At 43.3% G+C, this 20,062-nt stretch overlaps 1 protein-coding gene across 9 annotated transcripts in view; it reads right to left on the reverse strand.

The window, feature by feature from the left end:
* The window catches only part of LOC147016050 (WD repeat-containing protein 7-like), a 210,497-nt gene that overhangs the window by 161,906 nt on the left and 28,529 nt on the right, over positions 1–20,062 (reverse strand). For 5 of the 9 annotated variants that reach the window (XM_085848740.1, XM_085848743.1, XM_085848747.1 and 2 more), the window contains exons 12-18: positions 18,259–18,479; positions 17,522–17,717; positions 15,408–15,619; positions 13,696–13,987; positions 11,820–12,155; positions 8,533–8,665; positions 8,270–8,336 (exon numbers count right to left, since the gene is read on the reverse strand). In XM_085848740.1, coding sequence (XP_085704866.1) covers positions 8,270–8,336; positions 8,533–8,665; positions 11,820–12,155; positions 13,696–13,987; positions 15,408–15,619; positions 17,522–17,717; positions 18,259–18,479 — 1,457 coding nt within the window. The remainder of the gene's footprint in view (positions 1–8,269; positions 8,337–8,532; positions 8,666–11,819; positions 12,156–13,695; positions 13,988–15,407; positions 15,620–17,521; positions 17,718–18,258; positions 18,480–20,062) is intronic. The other 4 variants (XM_085848744.1, XM_085848741.1, XM_085848746.1 and 1 more) reach the window with 2 other exon arrangements.

Genomic DNA, 20,062 nt, shown 5'->3' on the forward strand with positions numbered 1-20,062 from the left:
TATACCGTAGTACTTCGTGCTGTTTATGCTCATTATAATGGTGATCATTTAATAATCATAGTTTTAGGAGGGAGGAGTGTGGTATAGCCTGCGGGCCTGCGGGGCGGGGGGATGATGGGGGGAGTGGTCGTCGTGAGCATCGTGTCTGCCAGGAATATAAGGAGTGCGCGCCGCCTGAGGTGTCGTAGTAGTGCCACGGCTCGTGAGTGTGTTGAGTACGTAATAAAGGAGATCCGCGGGCAAAGTACGCCCGCGCTCACGCTTGTACCCCACAGCCGGGCTCGACTGTTCCCCCGCTCGTGTCTGCCTGCTAAGCATCTTCTACACGACACTGCATATATATATATATATATATATATATATATATATATATATATATATATATATATATATATATATACATACATATATATATACATACATACATATATACATACATACATATATATACATACATACATATATACATACATACATATATACATATATATACATACATACATATATACATATATATACATACATACATATATACATATATATACATACATATATACATACATACATATATACATATATATACATACATATATATATACATACATATATACATACATATATATATACATATATACATATATATACATACATATATATATATACATACATATATACATATATATACATACATATATATATACATACATATATACATATATATATACATACATATATACATATATATACATACATATATATATACATACATATATACATACATATATATATATATATATATATATATATATATATATATATATATATATATATATATATATTCGGCATGGAGAAGTTCGGCATGGATGCCACAGATCCCTGGAGCTTTGCCCTATTTCAACTGGTTCACCGCAGCACGTGTTTCCACAAGCGAAGGTGGACCACAGTTGATTCGAGGGTCAGCAACAGGGATTGTAACACCCTTGACGTCCAACTCGACAGTTGGGGGATCAGCCTGGTACAACCGCTCAAAGTAACCGGCCCAGCGGGCCTTCACTTCAGACTCCTCTGTCAAGAGCCTACCACTCTCTGCTCGAACTGCAGTGCTCCGAGGGATGGGCTTGGATGAACGTAATGCGCGAATTCCCCTGTAAGCAGGACGAGAATCACCTGTCCATAGGTGATGCTCTACCCCCTCACAGATTCCTCGCACATAGGCCTCCTTGTCCACCCTCAGTGCACGTACAGTTTTACGCCTCAGCTCCCTGAACAGCTCAGCTCTGCCATTCAGCCTGGCCCTGCGACTCTGGTCAATGGTATCCAGTGTCCCTTGAGAGACAAAATTCTTCTTTGCCCTGAGGTGAGCTCCAAGGCATCCACCGGCAACATCAAGGACGGTGGTCTTGAAGGCGCTCCACAACTTCAGGACCCCCAAAGCACCCAGACCCCCCAAGTGTCCACTCAGCCTGTTCGCAAACTCCTCAGCTACTCTCTCATCCCTGAGCTTGGCAACATCCAGTCTCAGCTGGGATGGTACCATTCTCCAGGATTTAAGGTGCAGCTTTAGAGTTGCTACAACAAGCCTGTGGTCAGTATTGAGGAACTGAGCACTCCGGTAGACCCTGCAGTTCTGGATCATCCTCCAACGACCGTCAATGAGGACATGGTCAATCTCCTTTGCCACACCGCCAGCGTTGGAATACCAAGTCCAGCGATGAGCTTGTGGGCGCTGAAACCATGAACCAGCCACCCTAAGTCCATGACTTCTTGCAAAGTCAAGGAACTTAGTGCTATTCTGGTTCATAGTTCCTGACCCATGGGGACCAACACACACCTCATAACCGTCCCTATCAGTTCCAGTCGATGCATTGAAATCCCCCAAGACTAGAAGTGTATCTCGTCTGGGGCACTGATCAACCACAGACTCGAGTGTGGCGTAGAATGCATCCTTCACGTTGAGATCACTCGCCTCAGTCGGAGCATAAACAGAGACCAGGGAAATGACACCTAAGGAGTGACGAATCCTTAATCTCATAATACGCTCGTTGACCGGTGTTACCTCAATTATCATTGGGGTCAGCTTATTGGACACAGCTACAGCAACTCCTTGGGTATGGTAACCATCAGAGCGACCAGACCAATAGTAGGTGTAACCACCCACCATTATCTCGCCGCAATCCGGTCTCCGAACCTCAGAGAGAGCTGCAATCCCGATGTCCAAACGCTTGAGCTCAGATGATAACAGAGACAGGTGATCATCCTCTCTTAGGGATAGGACATTCCAGGCACCCACCTGAAGGGACCGCCTCAGGTTAACCCAAGGAGACCGCCGTCTGGTGGACCACACCTCAGCACCACTCCGACACACTCTCCCGCAATCTAACCCAGGGATGTTACCCCGTGGTTTCCCTCCTATCAAAGATTGGGGGTCCCGAAGGCTTTGTCCCAATCCCGTCATCCGGTGAGCTGCCCTGCGAAGGGAAGCTGCACAGGAGGTACTCCCACGGAGTGGGTTTACAGATTTTTTTGCGTTTTTGCGTTTTGCGGAATGAAGGGTTTTACGGTGGCCGGAGTGCAAATCCTGCCACCAACCTCTTAATAAGAAGTGACCCAACTGCAGGAGGACGTCCGCAGACACAGTTGGGCACTAGATATGGATGGCCGTTGGCTCACAAGGAGCTCCTCCGCCCTTTGACAGGTTTTGTTTTTAATCCTGCTGGGTGTCCATATCCAAACACCCTCCTCACCAGAAACCTGGTGGGGGAGACGGTTTAGTCGCCGACAACCCGACCATGGAACAGGTTAGTACAGGTTTACATGGTACCTGTAGCAGGTCACAGATCGAACCTGACCTGACAGAGGTGGAGGTTAATAAGGAATTAATAAATTGATAATAATTAAGCTCTCATACGAGTCTCACCAGTGTATAAAAATAATAATAATTAATTCATTAATTCATTGATTAATCAAAAAAATCAAAAAATACCAAAAAAAAGAATCAAAAAAATAAAAAATATCAAAAAATAACATCAAAAAATAAAAAAAACACCAATTTTTTTTTTTTTTTTTTACAATTTGCCACAACACATCTTCACTTTTGACCCAAATTTCAGCTTCCTAACTCAAAGGATGGCTGAGATGTCACCCGTAAAAACAAACAATGAGTAAAAACTGAGTACTCCCTTCCTTCAGTGCCCGGCGATGATGTCATGCATTGCCTGGATATGGAATTGGGAATGAGTGGTGTACAAAATTATATTAACAAAGAGGCAAACGATAATCACAGATCTTTGCAAGCGAGTGCAATGTCTTTCATTTCCCAACCACTTGCCCCTGACAAGCCCAACCCCACTCCACCCCCCATTGCCATTCCATCCACTTTGATCCCTGTAAAATCAAAAGGAAGACACCGGATGGATGGTTGCTTGCTTTAGACTGAAGGGGCTGCAGTAATGTACGTATTTGTAGTCGAAGTGTCGGCTGCATAAATTTAAATACGAAGGCTCCAAAAGACAGAAATCCAGATTTTGTTACCAATCATGACCTTTGACCCCTGTAAAATTGAAAACAAGTCGGCTCGGCAGGATTCGATTCTTATCGACAAATGTTGATCAACGTCAATTTCAGATCACACTCAGACAGACAAAAATGATTTCCACCTTTAATCGGATTAAAAACTTATTCAAGTTCCATTGTGTACAAAATGCGTAAAGCAGGTATTTACATCTCTGTGAAAACAGCCAGCATTCACTGTACAGGGGTACAGGGTGTCCTGAAAGTTGTTTTACCCCTCCCCAGTAAAGCATTCGTTCTGAAACTCTTTTAATATAATATATAGGCATTATTGTGTCGTACTGTCGGACCCCACTATTTGCGGGGGATACATTCCTGAAAAATGCTGCAATTGTTGGGGAATGTTTTCTTTTTTAATTTTTTTTTTTACATGATCTAGGGCTCTAGGATCATGGAAGAGCAATTGCACAGAACAAATCAGGACACAACATAACAAAGGGAACAGCAGGAGAAAGGGGAAACACCAATAGCCGGGTGGAAGGAGAAAGTAGATGGAAATGGACAATCAAGGGATGCAAGGGATGCAGGGAACGATGAGGGGTAAGGGAGAATGCAAAGGGTGAACAAAAGGGATACAAAAGCAAAATTGTGTTTGACCAGTTTGTGATTTTATCAAGGGCTGAGGTATGAGAATAAGAGGTATGGGTTTAAAAACGAAGTTTGTGCGAGTTAAAACGATGAATATCGATAAATGGTATTAATAATGTGACGACGTATTTACAAAATGACATAAAAAGAGGCGACGTTAACCGGGGTATTACTATATCTGAATGTGCTCCATCATTCTCCTGAGTCAGTGTTTGGGGGAGTGGTGTGGAGTGGAAGTGAGGGAGGGAGGTGTGACATTTAGCATGGGTAAAGAAACTTTCAGACCACCCTGTACAGTTCGTGCATATGTTTAAATTTGAGAAAGAGTACACCATAGTTACATTTTTCATGGGTAGTTAAAATCCATCCATCCATCCATCCATTGGGACCATACTCTGCACAGAGTGTCGGTGCTGCCGAAGCAGTCTCCTGGGCTATTGGGTACAATCCTGGACAGGTCGTCACTAAGACACAGGATACTCCAATGGCTCAATCATCCAAGCAAGCTGGTACTCATTTTGCCGACCTCGGAGGTGACAGGCTGAGTCAATCCCACTGGGTATTAATTCAACGTCAGCCAGATTTGAACTCATGACCCTAAGATCGCAAGCCCGCCACCCTAGCCATTAAGCTAACACCAGGCATGTAGTTAAATGGCAGTGCAAAAATACCAGAGGGGATTTTCTTTAGTCTCGTTTCAATAACAGATCGCAAAAGAAAATTGAAGTGCTGCAGTGAAAACCGTGACGTGTATGAATATCCCCAATTTCATTTTTCACTTCTCAAATTTATTTTTATCTTGTTTTATGTTTTCATACCACTACCAAATGAGCAAAATGGTTGAATGCAAGTATGGTATTTAAGGATATTTACACTGTTTATTTTGACATGTGATGTAGACAGTTTGTGTATAAATGTTTTAAAATAAATTATATAATTTGAAATGAATTTTCCATCCAATCTCTCTCGTTCCACTTTTTGGCCAAGGTTTATTTATCATAAATAGATTGATGACTTCTCTGGTGCTCTGGAAAACCCTCTCATCCTTTTTGCAGATGATTCCACACTGTGTCATAATAATCCCCAAACCCTCTGATTGGGCAGACACAACAGCTGCGTGTGCTGATGTGCAAATGGTTAGACAAAGGTCTGAAAAATGGAACAGGTCTTTAAATCCTGGAAAATCTCAGTCTCATCCAAAATCTCCAGAAGGATCATTAAATTAATCCACCTATCTATTCATTTTGTCATCCACTGGAAGAGGTTAAGTCTCTTGAACTTCTAGGCCTCACCATCGGCCAAGACCTCTCCTGGGTTGACCGCATCGCAAAGCTGTCTTCCAAAGCCAACCGCAGACTGGACATCCTACGTCAATCCAAGTCTTTCTACTTACATAATTAATTATAGCTTACAAGGCCTTTATCCATATCCAAATGGAGTACTGCTCTTTGCTACAAGCTGGCGCTCACCATCACACCCATCTCTCCTGGATTCTTTAGAATCCAAAGCTCGCATAATTATTGAAATCTTCCATGATTAGGTCAAAACACAAGGTCTGTTGCTTTCGTATCGCAGGTAAGTCACTGGTCTCTCTGTTTCCCAACATCGATTACCCAACATTGCTCCCTCTGCTCTCTCAGTCTTCTGGCCCTCCCAATCTACTCCAGGATGCATGCGTTCTTCACGTCCGAAATCCAGACCGACTGTACATCTCGACTCTTTTATTCCTCACTTCTGCTGAATATGGAGCTGCTTTCCAGAGGCTGTTATTTTCTACTTTTCCCCCCAGAGCTTCAAGCAAGCAGTGCAACACCATCTCTTGTCACCCCCAATTCTGTACCATGATCATTACTACCCCCCATTAACCTTTCTTAATCCAACCATCTTACTTGCTAGTTTCAGCGTTTCCTCCCCGCCTCCCTTTCCTCTTTTCCTGTGAATTCATTCCCTTAATATTTGTTCCACTGTCAGTTTTACCTCTCTCTTCCATGAGCTTCGCTCAAGTTCAAAATGTTGAAACGATGAATATTCATTAAATAAGTGTCTGGCCCTCTCGTGACTCCCTGCCCCTTTCAATCGTTTTTCCGTAATCCCAGAAAAATTCATAAATCGACAAAAATCTAAATAAATACTCAACGATAAACCAATATATTTGTCAAAGTTCTGCCAAGTTTCAAAATAAGACACTGGGCATTGTGCCAAGTCAAGATTAGCTGACATATCAAGGCTGGGCTGGACAGAAACCATAATTTAAGGTATGATGAAGATTTCTGACCTCCCTGTGAAATGTAAAAAGTACCAAACTAAACTAATGGCTGTCAACTTCAAACTCTAGGCTTTAATGGGAGAGTGGACAAAAGGGAAGTTACTCTTGAGAAAAAGGGTCATGACAGCACTTCAAACGTCAATCTGTCGGGGTTGTGGTAAAGCATCATTTTGCTCTCATTCTTTCCACATCCCTTATTTCTCAAAGTCTCCCTCTATTTTGTTGCTCAACCCTCCTGTTAGTGTGCCTGCCTCATCTATTTCTGTTTTTGTTGTTATTTTATGCCTTGATCCATTTTGTGTTCTCGCTCCTGCATGATGAAAAATCTCGCTCCTCTTCAAATTTCAAGTCAATCGGATGAAAATTGAGGATCTTAGAAATCCCACCTATGTTGTTGACCTTTGGCCGAAGTTGACCCTTTGATCTCAAAAACAATTGGCTTCTTCTTTTTGACAAACTCTACCATGTGGTGAAGTTTTGTGAAGATCGGTTGAAAATTGTGACCTGCAGGTGACAAACAGACAGACAGACAGACAGACAGACAGACAGACAGACTAACAAAATCGATCGACCAATAAACTTGAAAAATCTTCAATTTTGCAAGTAACAAGAAAAAGACGTCATGCAGAGCATGATACTTGCAAAATCCATCCCTCTCTCCAAAGGTTGCCATGGATACATCAAATTGTCCATTTCATTAAGATTAAAATTGATAATCTTAATCAAAGCTCAGGTCAATTGGATGAAAATTGATTATTTTTCAGATTGAAATTGATGATTTTAGAAGTTTGACCTTGAGTTGACCTTTGGCCTTTGATCTCAAAAATAGTTGGTGTCCCAATTCAGTAATATACGATGCAATTGTCGTTTAATTATCAAGTCAATCAAATGAAAATTGACGGTTTTTCAGATAAAAATTGGTGATTTTAGAAGTTTGACCTTGAATTGACCTCTGACCTCAAAAATAATTGGTTTCCCAATTCAGTGACACAATATACAAATATTGTTCAAATTTCAAGTGAATTGGATGAAAAATGATGATTTTAGAAATTTGACCTCAAGATGATCTTTGCCCTCAAAATCAATAGGCTTCTCAGTTGAGACTACCTCTACAACTTGGTAAAGTTTCATGACGATCGGTTTAGAATTGTGACCTGTAGGTGATAAACAGATAGACAGACAGACAGACAGATAGACAGAATAACAAAATCGACTGACCAACACACTTGAAGAATCTTCAATTTTGCAAGTAACAAATAGACAGAAAGGGATGAAAACAACCTCCTTCACCTTCCGTGGTGGAGGAAATAACCTGATGTAAACACATGAAGAAAAAAAACATGCGTATAATGTGCATTATATGATACATCGTGGTTGTATACCTAGGATCATTCCCATTGCACTGGGCCATGGACAAACACCCAGGCCGAAGACTTAAGGCCTGCCGAGCTATGCTGCTTCAAGCAATGGTGACGCATGACATTATTGGGGTGGAGTCAGGCCAGCTGTCCAGCCAATGGGTGCAAAGAGTGGGGTAGATTCAGGGTAGCTGAACAATGACGCATGTATAATATCTGATCAGTTTTAAAAGGGAATTACTGAAAAATTGATGAAACATCCTTGAAACTCAAACTTGTTCAGCATCAATATCATAATAAAGCCTTGTAACAAGTTTCAGTTGTTACAAGTTGAATATGTTGAAGGGGATGGGGAAAAATTCAGAAAAGCACAGGTGGGACGGATGGACGGAAAGATGAACAGATGGAGAGCAAACCTATAGCCCCCTCCAGTGATACCAGTATGGGACTAATGAGGGCTAAACAGAGAAACTACATGTGCAGCATTACCTTGTTTCATAGGTCTCTGAGTAGAGTTCAGGATGAGATCATCTCCAGTATCTATCTGCTGAGACCTGCGGAAAGACATCATCTCAAATTAGCTGATGCTGCTTTTGAAATGCACCAACAATGAAACAAGACAGTGTTCAATCTATCTATATTTTATGCTTTAATGCTAGTCACAGGCCAAAATAACATTTTATGTTTGTGAGTATCCAGCTGAGGGGCATTTAAAACCACAGGTAGATTCACGACCACAGTAGATAGCACCTGGATGGATCTTGGTTGTTGTTCTCTGGCAGAAATGTGGCATCGGTCATGCTCATGAGAGTATTGGCAAGAGAAATGAATGAAAGAAGGTGCTGGGTAGTAACGGAGCGTGACACGCCGTGCGTGCTATTCACTGGTGGAGGCACAAGCACACCCATCGGTGTAATAAATCAAAATACTCTGCACAAAATGTTCATGTGCTGAGGAATGTGGCAAAGCCAAGACCAAAATAGTCATTTGCCAAAAAGGTGTGCAGACATCACAGATTTGATGACATTTGCCACATTATGCACCAGTTTTTAGATAACATATCTTACTTCAAGTCCTTTACATACTAATAACAGTCATAACTAAACGGCACTCGGCAAAGAGCTACCTCCGCCAGGCTGAACATTACATTTTGTATCCCTGTGATCGGCTGGATCTGGATCTGGACCTTAACCCAAATCTAATTGGCTTGTTTTTATCACCTACCAAACTCATCCAACAACTTTTGTCATAATCTATCCACAACTTTTTGAAATACCGTGCTGTATATCGTATTTAGCACCATCTATCAATTGTGAAGAATCACAAAGAAAATTTTAAAAAAATTCTCGTATCCGGATCCGTATCTTCAGCAAAATCAAATCAATTCGTCCATGTCACACACCCAACCCACCCACCAAGTTTTGTCCAAATCTGTCCATAACCATTTGAGATATCCTGCTGACAGACAAACAAACATACGTGAAAACACAACCTCCGTCCACCTTCAGAGATGGAGGTAAAAAAATAATATCTGCAGCAAGTACAGTGGTCTGCAAAAGTATTCACCCCAAACCAATAGTGGCACATTTAGATGAATTACAAATTATGTAGAAATAATTTTTCCAAATGAACTTTTTTATTCCCTAACTGGAGAGATCAGACTGAACATTGTTACAGTTAAAGGAGGTTACATGTCAGGAATACCTACAAAAAACATGTACAAATCAAAATTCACTGGTTGAAAAAGTGTTCATCCCCTCAGGTCAGTACTTGGTGGAACCACCTTTTGCAGGAATGACTACTATCTCAACCAGCTTTGCACAGTGAGATCTTCACGTGAAAATTGCTCTCGTTCTGCCAAGTTTGATGGGGATCGTCGATGGACTGCAATCTTCAAGTCTCGCCACAAATGTTGAATTGGGTTCAAGTCAGGACTTTGACTGGGCCACTTGAACATATATTTTCTTCTTATTCAGCCACTCCAGTGTGGCTTTATATTTGTGCTTCGGATCATTGCCCTGCTGACATGTGAATCTCCTACCCAGGTCCAGATTTATGGCTGACTTAAGCAAGTTTTCATCAAGGATTCTACTTTGCTTTACACCATCCATTGTCCATTCTATCCTGACAAAGTTGTCAGTTCCTGCTGATGAAAAGCAGCCCCATAACATGATGCGGACACCACCATGCTTCACAGTCCGGATGGTGTTGATTGGGTGATGTGCAGTATTAGGCTTGCGCCAAACATAACGCTTTGAATTTAGACCAAAAAGTTTCATTTTTGTTTTGTCTGACCCCAAAACGTTTCTCCACATGCCTGCAGTATCATTAACATGCTTTTTCGCAAAGTACATATGGGCTTTTACATACATCTTTTTTAGACATGGTTTCTTTCTTGCTACCTATCCATGGAGGACAGCTTTGCGAAGGGAACGGGATATTGTTGATTGATGAACACTGACCCTCATCTCGGACAAAGAGTCTTGCAGATCTTTCAAAGTCATTGTTGGATTTACAGGGACATCTCAAACCAATTTTCTGCTTGCCCGGCTTCTGAGTTTGGATGAGCGACCTGATCTGGGTAGAGTCTGGGTGGTATGATACGTCTCCCCTTCTTCATGATGGATTTCCCCATACTCATAGGGATAATGAGTGACTGAAATCTTCTTATAACCCTCTCCTGAACCGTGCTTCTCCATCACATTATATCTCACTTCTTTGGAACCTCTCAGTATCTGCAATGATCTTTCCTGGGAAAACCACATTTCCAACCTTGGCTCCAAAGCCAGTCACTGACTGGGAATCCTCCGTCGTGCAAAGTTCTTCCTCGGCCCACCTGAGCTCCTGACCACATACAAAGCTTTCGTCCGCAGCCTGAGGGAGTACTGATCTCCCCTCTGGGCTGGTGGTCCTGCCTCTCACCTTTCTCAGCTTCACGCTGTAGAAACCAAGGCATTTAGGATCATTGGTATCTCCGTCGATGAGGCTGATTCTTTGGGCCTCTCACTATCTCACAGCAGGCAGGTCGGTGGTCTTTCTTTCTTCTACCTTCTCCTCTCCGGTCACGCCCCCCCCCGCTCTATCTGCTACATGCCCCCCCCCCCATATTTCCGCAGGGCGTTCAAGGTCAGCCAGCAACCCCCTTCCGGTAAAACTACCAAAATCACGAATCACTGCTCACCTTCACGCTTTCATTCCTCTTTTTCCCCACCTTTGGAATAAACTCTCTCACTCTGTTCAATCCCATTCTTCCCTCCAGGCTTTCAAAACAGCTGTTCACTACCACTTCTTATCTTCCCCCATCCAAATCCTCGATCTTTTCTACCCCCGTTAATCCACCCCAAACCCACCTCCTTCAAATTCCCTGCTTTCCTTCCTGAAAGTCCCTGTAATGTCCATCTTGTATTCCCCATGTTCCCTGCCCCATATCTCCTGTCTTTGTTCCACACTGTTTTGTCCTTCTATTCCCACTCCCACCCCTCTTGTCTCATGCCCCCCTTGCTGTGCATTGTGTGTTAGCTCTCATACGAGCCTTGACAATGTAGACAAAAGAAAAAAGAAAAAAATTAAGATCCTTGGCCTTCATGTTTGCTTTGTAGGTTGACCAAGTGAGTTTCACCTTAAAACTCCTTCGATGAGCGGAGGAGTTTAATTTTTAAGTTACAACACTGATTACATACAAGTGAAACCTATTGCGCTTACTTTGTAACCTTTCAAACAAATAATTTGCTCCTTAAGTGATTTAAGGTTATTTAAGGAAAGGGTTTGAATACTTATGTCACTGAGAATCATCTGATTTTCTCTGTTATTCCAACTTATTCACATTTTATCTGCATTTTTTCACTTTATCACTTTGGAGTAGTTTGTGAGGACTCTGTATATTAAGTTTGGTTTGAAAGCATCACGAAATGAGCGCAGGTGGCATCAAAATGTGAAAACTTTAGAAGGGGGGGCGGGGGGGGGGAAACTTTTACAGGCCACTTTATTATGACTAATGAGGGCCCCACAAGGCAACCAAATGGCACCCTGAACAATACCTGGCTGTCTGCCCGAGTCCATCTCTCGTTTCCAGCCAGGAAGCATAAGGGCCATTTGTCCACCACGGGAAACCAGACCAAAAGCTACAGGGTGGTGGGGACGCAGCATGCCGAGACGCTGCAGGCACAGATTGTCAAGTGAAGGCTCGAGTCCCCAAGTGTGGAGACAGGACATGATGAGGCATGCAGTTTCCATAGTCAGGTTTGAGTCAGGAAGTGAAAGAGAAGAAAAATGACCAAGCAAATCTGATCGACCAGCTTGATGCCTGATGCCTTCGTCATCTTCTTCTTCATCATCATCATCATCATCATCATCACCATCATCCAAAAGGCGCTCTGCCAGTCACATGATGCATGCATATCATTGATTAAGATTCACATCCTCCAAGCTGTGTGGAACAATTAATAATTCAAACAAGGTATGCAAGCATGTAATTAGAAAGTTCAAATCATTATGTTGTATTTTGAAGAGAGTTTATTAATAAAGCAAAAATCATATTTTGATGCAAGTGTTTGCATGATTTTGCAACCAATAGACTACTTGTTTACAGGTCATTAAAAAAAAATTGTTTAAAAAAAGCAGTGTTTCAGAGATGGCAATAGGGCCTAAAGGGAGTAAGATGGAACAGATTTCACATGAATAAATGTATACCAAAAGTGTTTGCTTTCTGCATGAAATGATATGCCACATGTCAAAAGGTGCTCTTGTTGAAATCCAGAGTCCCCCCCTCGTGCCATCATATATGTGTCTAAGCCACTAACATTCCCGTACCTTAATTTTCTAAATCGTTCCCCTTTGGAATCTGTTGATATGTGCATTTCATCTTTTTGTCCTCTTGAGCACGGATTGGTGGAGACAAACGGCCCGAAGGTCACACAAAGGGATGTGGCGAGAATAGCTCTTCCCAATGACTAGAAGCATCCCAAGGCCAAGCTAGCTCACAGGCATCTCTAAAAGGTGGAGTGCGGCATGGATTGGGTTAAACAGGTGAGTGGTGGAGCGAGTTGGTGGGTCGGCACGTTTGGCTGTGAAGGAGAATCCGGACTGGAGTGAGGCGTTGAGCGAGGACCAGCTCTGTATCCTTGGAACAGCGAGAGTGAGGATGTAGCACGACCCAGCAAAAGCACAGCAGGAACTAGGATCAGGACATAGCGTGACTCACCCAAACTGAGCCAACCACATCCATCACAACCACAACCAACACGTGCAAGCCGAGCATGAGGACAGGTTTCTCTTCGGTCTAGTCTTCCTCTAGCTGTCTCCTATTGTGAGTGTGTGGGCCATTAAGCTATTGCGTAAGCCAACGGGATTATTCATGGGTGTGGGGTTTATAGTCAATGAGGGATTTTCATTTGTTGTAACACTTACCCCCCCTCCCCCATCCCCCACCTCTTTAATAAAGCCTGTTTTTACAAATGAAATGTTGGTTTGGTGCGTGGTCTGGAATTGGGAACAGTAAACCACGGCACAAGTGAAGCCGCAGTCATTGGGAATTGGTACAAAAATCCTTCATTATGAGGGTACAAACACAGTGGTTCGTTGGAGGGTCTCACTCGGCCCCCATCCATTCGAACCGACTTCCGCATCACAGGCGGCCGGCTCGTTGGAGTTACTGTTACATCGGAAACCAAAGTATAGCTCTTTTGGGCTTTCCCGGCAGACGACATACAGTCCCAAAGACTACCCGTCACTAGATTACTGTCCGGGTGGGAGATTTGATTGTGTCCACCTGGACCACCGTTACAACAGCATTGATCATGTTATATAAATAAACTTTTCAATTCCTTGTATGTGTATCAATGACTGGAATACCTGTACCTGCTGTACTTCATCTCACCCATCCCCTCCCAAGATACACCTTTCAATCCTAAATACCTTTTATGTTTTCCTTGATTGTGTCCTTGACCTGCTGGAGCAAGTCACCAGCCTTGCGCCCTCCACGAATGGCATGTCCTGCTAATCCACTGCGCTGCAGCAACCCCTGAGCCTTGTGCAAGGATTCTGGGGAAGTGGCACCCACCACAGGGTGTGCAGCCTCTTCAGTGAGAAGTTGAATAATGAGAGCTTCCACATTAATAAACAACACGTGCAGCAGGGGGTCTGCACTCCCACTGCGCAGAGCTTGTACCAGCAATGCCTGATTTACGTGTTTTCTGTTTGCATCCTGCTGAGACACAAGTCCACAGGTTGGAAAGAAATATGGTTTAGTGTAAAAGCATATTTTAAACATTGTCAATGATATTTAGAAATTGACATGACGACGAGGGCTTTACACTCAGATACCCTTACTTTCCTAATTGTTCTCGTTTTTACTTAAAAATATCACCATTTCATGGAAAAGAAGCATTAGGGAAGATGGAAAAGGGTATAGGGAGGGGGCCTGCTTCCCACAACCATCAGTAATAAGCAGACACAGAATGAGTAATTGGATTGATGATATAGAGACATAGAGAGAAGAAATGACAAAGAGAAAGAGAAGACAGACACACCTGCAGGTACGGTTATGTCTTAATATTCGGTATTGGAGAGAGTTAAGGGTGGGGGGGGTGGAGATGGTGGTGTACTGCCATCTTTAAGCTCTGAATGGAAGAGCAAGTTTGTAATGAGTGGATGAAAAGATCATAGGTAGATGACATGAGATCGTGTTGCATTGCTACTGATGAAACCATGGAGGGAAGAGTGAGGTTGTTGGTTTACATTGCATCAACTTTATATTTGGCAAAAGTTAACAATGATAGGGTTATTGGAAGATTGGTTGCATCCTAGAAGAGTGGGGGATGGGTGAAAGATTGAAAGAGGAGAGGATGCAAGAATAGAAAGTGAGGAGGTCGACTACTGAGAGGTCACCAATCGATTTGCAATGAGATAGCGACAGACCATACACCTTGACTTCTTCGTGGAAGAAGCCAATAATGTTGAAAGCTTTGGACTCCACAGCACCTAGAATAGACAGGTATGAAGTGGGGGCAACAGCCCATAAAGGAAAGCAACCAGTCCACGGTGGAGCATCAAGTGTGATAAAAGTCTGGGTGTATAAAGGCCTTTCATTGTATAAAGGCTGTAATGTAAAGGCTTTCCAACATTCTTGTAGATCTAAAGTTCTATTTTACTGAGTAATAACTCAACATGACAGTGGATTGCCCAGTTTGTAGCTAGTTTTGGAGTCCAGCTTGGAAACATGTCTTGTACACAGGCAAGGTCATGGCTGATAAGCCTTCAAAATCATTGGGATCACCCATGATAAAGCTGAGTCTATGGGTTTATCACTTTCACATCACAGAAAGGTCAGTGGTCTCTCTGTCTTCTACCACTTCCTTTGTGGTTTTGCAGCCTCTGCCCATTCCATGCTATGTTCCCACCTTTGACCCTAAAATTGAATCAGTTCATCTTTGCATCAGATAACAAATTTCTACCAAGTTTGGTCAAAATCCCTTCAGTAATTCAGAAGTTATCACTGTAACAAAAATCTGCTATGCACACGTGCACATACGCATGGACGGCCACACAGCCAGAGGGACAACCCAAAAATGTAATGCCTTTGGCAAACAAATGGAAGAAAATGCTGAACGCTGACATACAACCATCACCTTCTCTCCAGCACCAGATGTCAGCAGGTTGGTGGCGAATGTCTGAAGTTTGGAGTGTGCTGCGTGTTTCAATGCTGCGAGGCTGCGACGTGCCATTGCCTGCTTTAGGTTCACTGCAGGCAAGCCAGCAGTTTCACCCGCAGGTATAGCCTCGTCACATCCCTGCAGGATTTGAATTGCTCCGATTCCCAGCACACAGCGGTCCAGTACACCTTCATGGACACAAGCATGAAAGTTCCAGATTTAACATATCAGAAATGCAAACATGAAGCAGATTTTCTAGTATGGACAGAAGAAAAAAAGTTGAAAATACTTGAAGACATTTATATGCAAATAAAAAGCACACTATGAAAACACCACATATTTGGCAGAGTGACTGACCATGTCAAACCAAACTGAAACAGCCCGAGAGGGCGCGCACGCACATGCACACACACTCTTTCCTGTCCCATGCTGGTATTTTGCCACTGAATCCCCTGACTTCGGGAAGCAAAGCAGAACAGTTCAAGGGGTGTTCTTTAAAGGGTCTTCTGGTGTACATGTGTAGATTGCGAACCCTCCACGGCTAAGAAACCATTTCTTGCAAGTTTGGAACTGTGAAGTTCTACACAATGCTCCGAAACTGGTTCCTGCCTTTCCACCAAAAAAATTCCCTTTCACTTCACTTCCTCTGTGAAAGGTATGCTGGCACTCACGGCATTGCAATTGGTATGCTGCTTGCTCTCAGTTTTGGTATCTCTACAAGCATGCCTCGATTTAACTTGTCACCCTGCTCTTGTTGGTGTTGTCTCTTCATATCATGCACCTTCTCGAACTTTCATTTCCTTCAGATCCATAAGAATATCCTTCTATCACCTGCATGGGCATCACTGTGGTCAGGGTTCTTGCATTCAGCTAAACAGGCTGATCTCGGGTGTTCACTCATCAGGTATTCGGGCCAGATGACTAAGCCACTCCAGGAGACATTTGGAGACTTTCTCTGTCATCGTTTGACTATCCCCCCCCCCCCACCCAAATACTGCCTGGCAATCCAAGATGCTATATGCTGGGCCCACTGATGCTCATTTGAAATGCGGTGTGAATGCATCTATGATGGAATCCCTTCAAATATTCCCTGAGAGGTGTCCAACACTCAGACCTGTACAACATGACAGAGAGGAAACAGGCTTGGTACACATTGCACTTGTTTTCCACTCGAAGGCCCCTGTTGCCAAACGCTATCTTGTGGGGTATTCCGAAGGTTCTCAATGCTTGTGCTACTGTTTGTTCAATGTCCAGTTGCATTCTTCGGATGATGACATCATTGACCCCAAATAAGAAAACTTCGTAATACTCTGTTTAATCGTGAACCATAAGGAATGGAGCCCGTCACCATTATTGCCTCTGCTGGTTACCATTGGTTTTGTCTAAGCAATTTTGACTGACATACCAAAGTCAGCTGCTACCTCGATGTACTTATGGAGAACCTCCTCAGCACCTGCTCTTGTGGTGGCAAATAGAGCTGCATCATCTGAACATCAGTGAACTTGGCCTCATCTGCATTGTGAGTATACCTTCTGAATAGTTCAGTCGTGTTTGTACTTTACATTCACTCCCACTCCAACCCCAATGCTAACTATACCTGCCGCTCTTTCTGCCCTGCATTGCACGAAGAGGTTGAACAGCACTGGAGCTATGCAACATCCCTGCTTTAACTCATTTTAACAGCAACTGTATCTCGGGCACTTCCACCTAACTGTATTGTAGCCTGCATGTCTTGGTGGAAAGGCTCGATGAGCTGGATGGTGTTGTTCCCAGCTTAGCAAGGGCCAGCCACGTTGCCTCACGTGATAGTAAATCGTAGGCCTTCGAGATTGATGAAGAGGAAGAACGCCTTTGTCTGGGGCTCCGACGTCGTCCACACATGGCGAATAACAGAAATCGTATGTGTGCACCCCCAGTCCTCGGGGAAGCTGCGTTGAGATTCGAGCAATACGCACACATGCACGCACAAACACACGCTGGAATTACCTCAAAAACAAAAAAGGACCAATTCATTGACGGTAGGAGGAGCAAGCAAAAATGATAGCCATGTGTGTCAGTGCATATGACATATTAGTGTGTAGGCCACAAACCATTTTCCATTTGCCAAACATAAACTGAGCCATCACTGCATCCGACAACGAGGTAGTCATCCAGAGGGCGCCATTTAACGAGGTGCACAGGAAAGAGGTGCCGGGATGCCAACATGATGCATCGTCGCTCCTTCAGGCTCAACAGGGCAACAGAGTGGTCTGCTGCCACTGAGCATACACACTGTGCTACACGCACCTGCCATGTAATGCACACAAACAAAATGCACAGCTTTCTGTGAAATGTTTTTTCAAATCCATAATGTTAATGTTTTTAAATCTGAAAAACGATGTTGGTGTCTGACAGTGAGGGGCAAAACCAGTGCTGTGATACGAATGGCTTAGCATGGACTAAAGGGATACACGAGGTGATGTGCAATTCATTGGGTGCTGATGCATGTGAAGTGGACTTCCTGGAACTGGGAATAAAACTCAAGATTATTTTCGGCTCACATTTTAATTTTAACAGTTAATTAATTGACTTTCTAATTTCGACTCTCGATCACTCTCTGCCATTGCTCTTTGTATTCCTATCCATATAATTTGTCACTAATGTACATTTTTATTTTGCGTTCGATAAAACTATCCCTCTTTGGTATTTGTATACTATCGAATGCTAGTGTGCTGAAGAAAGCCATTTTCAGTTCAAGTGAATTTAGAGGTCTCATTACACTCAAGTTCTAATTGATGAACGTATAGCCGGGTGTGTGGCACGTGTTATTCTCCCTTGGGGAACTCACACTGCAGCCCTCAGGGGGAACAAGCAACTGCGTGATTTCCCCACCATGGACGCAAAATGAATGCAGTGCTTCACCGGATGCCATATTCCACAAGAGCACGGAGAAGTCGCAGCCACCGGAAAGCAACCACCGTGCATCGTAACGCTGGTACAGCTGCCTCGGGTACAGCAAACTGCTTACCGATCCCGTGTGCCCGTGTAGGACACGATGCGGTGGCCAACCTATAAACCCACGAACAAGATAAAACAGAAATCATCATTGAATATGTGGTGATGGTGGGTCTTGAACTGGCTCTCCATATGTCTTGTCTTTGCTGTTGTTCTTGTGGTGAATGAACTTCCTCGTGCTTACAAAAAATAAAAATAAAAAAGACTACCTGTTTGTCCATGAGTGAGGAGCCATTTCACATTTTGGTAACCATCTTGATGGGCAAAACATAAATTATTTTTGATCACATGACATTTGTACATGGCAAAACAAATTACGACTGACATGTCAGAGTGGGACGTTCTCACGACAAATTGGGCAAATCCAGGATGGCAGCCACAAAGTGTTAAAATTCATATGGAAATGCTTGGAATCGACCTACAGCTCACAATTTTCCACGCATTCTTTTGAAATTTGGTCTGTGGGATTGCTTTAAATGGTAGAACATTCCATTAAAAAAAATCTCGGTCAGATGACACTATCAAAGATGGTGGCCAAAAAGGGGCAATTATTACAGAAAAGCAAGTGAACAAATCCAGTATGAGGCATATGATGAGACAATTGCAAAACATTTACTCAATGATTAATTTGAAATGATTGGGGAGGAGTGAATTAATTTGTGCCTAAAGAGTGCAACTGTGTTTATGGCCTCAATTCGACCAAGCTAAACACAGTTTGTTGCACAACATGGTAAATCAAGTCAAGAAGGCCTTCATCCGCAGCTTGATATGAAGCATTGCTCTACTCTTTGAGCCTCGCACCTTGCTCAGCTTGACACCAAGGAAAGCAAGACCTACAAGATTATCGGAATCTCCCATGATTAAGCTGTGTCAATAGACCTATCACTTTCACATTGCAGACAGGTTGGTGGTCATGCTGTCTTTGAGCACCTCCTTTCTGGCCTTGCATCCTCTGCTCTCTCCATGCTTTGTGCCCCCCCCCGCCCCACCTCCACCATATTTCTGCAGGGCACATGTGGTCCACCAGCATCCCCCTTCTGGTGAAACTCCCAAAATCCAGGATCACTGCTCACCTCCACTCATTTGTTCCAATTCTCCCAGCTGTGGAACCAACTTCCACTTTCTCTTCCATCTCATTCTTCCCTCCTGGTCTTCAAGACCTCTGTTCACCACCCTCTCAGATCATTCCTCATCTAAAACCAGATATTTTCTACCACCGTTAACCCTCCCCAAGACCCACCTTCCTGAGAGTTTCCTTATGTATCCATATTGTCCAACCCATGCATCCACCCCCAACTCTCATTTGTCCAAGTTTCCCTCTATTTTGTCCTTCAACCCTGAAGTTGGTGTGCTTACCCCCTCTCTTTCTACTGTTCCTTTTGTTGTGATATGTCATGATCCATTTTATGTTCTATCTCATACATGAACTTTGACTTTGTCGACAAATAAATAGTCTACCGGCCTGAGGAAGCCCGATGAGAAAGTCAAAATGTCGCCCAACACTGGAGATCTGCTCTTGCTATTACGTACTACATCGACAGAGTAGACATACAGTCATGCGCCGCTTAAGGCGCTGTCACACCTTGACGATTTAGCCAGCAATGGCAATGTATAAAAATGTATGTAAAACGTTGGCG

This window comes from Eptatretus burgeri, chromosome 12 (genome assembly GCF_056783735.1).
Source record: "Eptatretus burgeri isolate ZD-2024b chromosome 12, Ebu_testis_v1, whole genome shotgun sequence".
NCBI classification, from domain to species: Eukaryota; Metazoa; Chordata; class Myxini; order Myxiniformes; family Myxinidae; genus Eptatretus; species Eptatretus burgeri.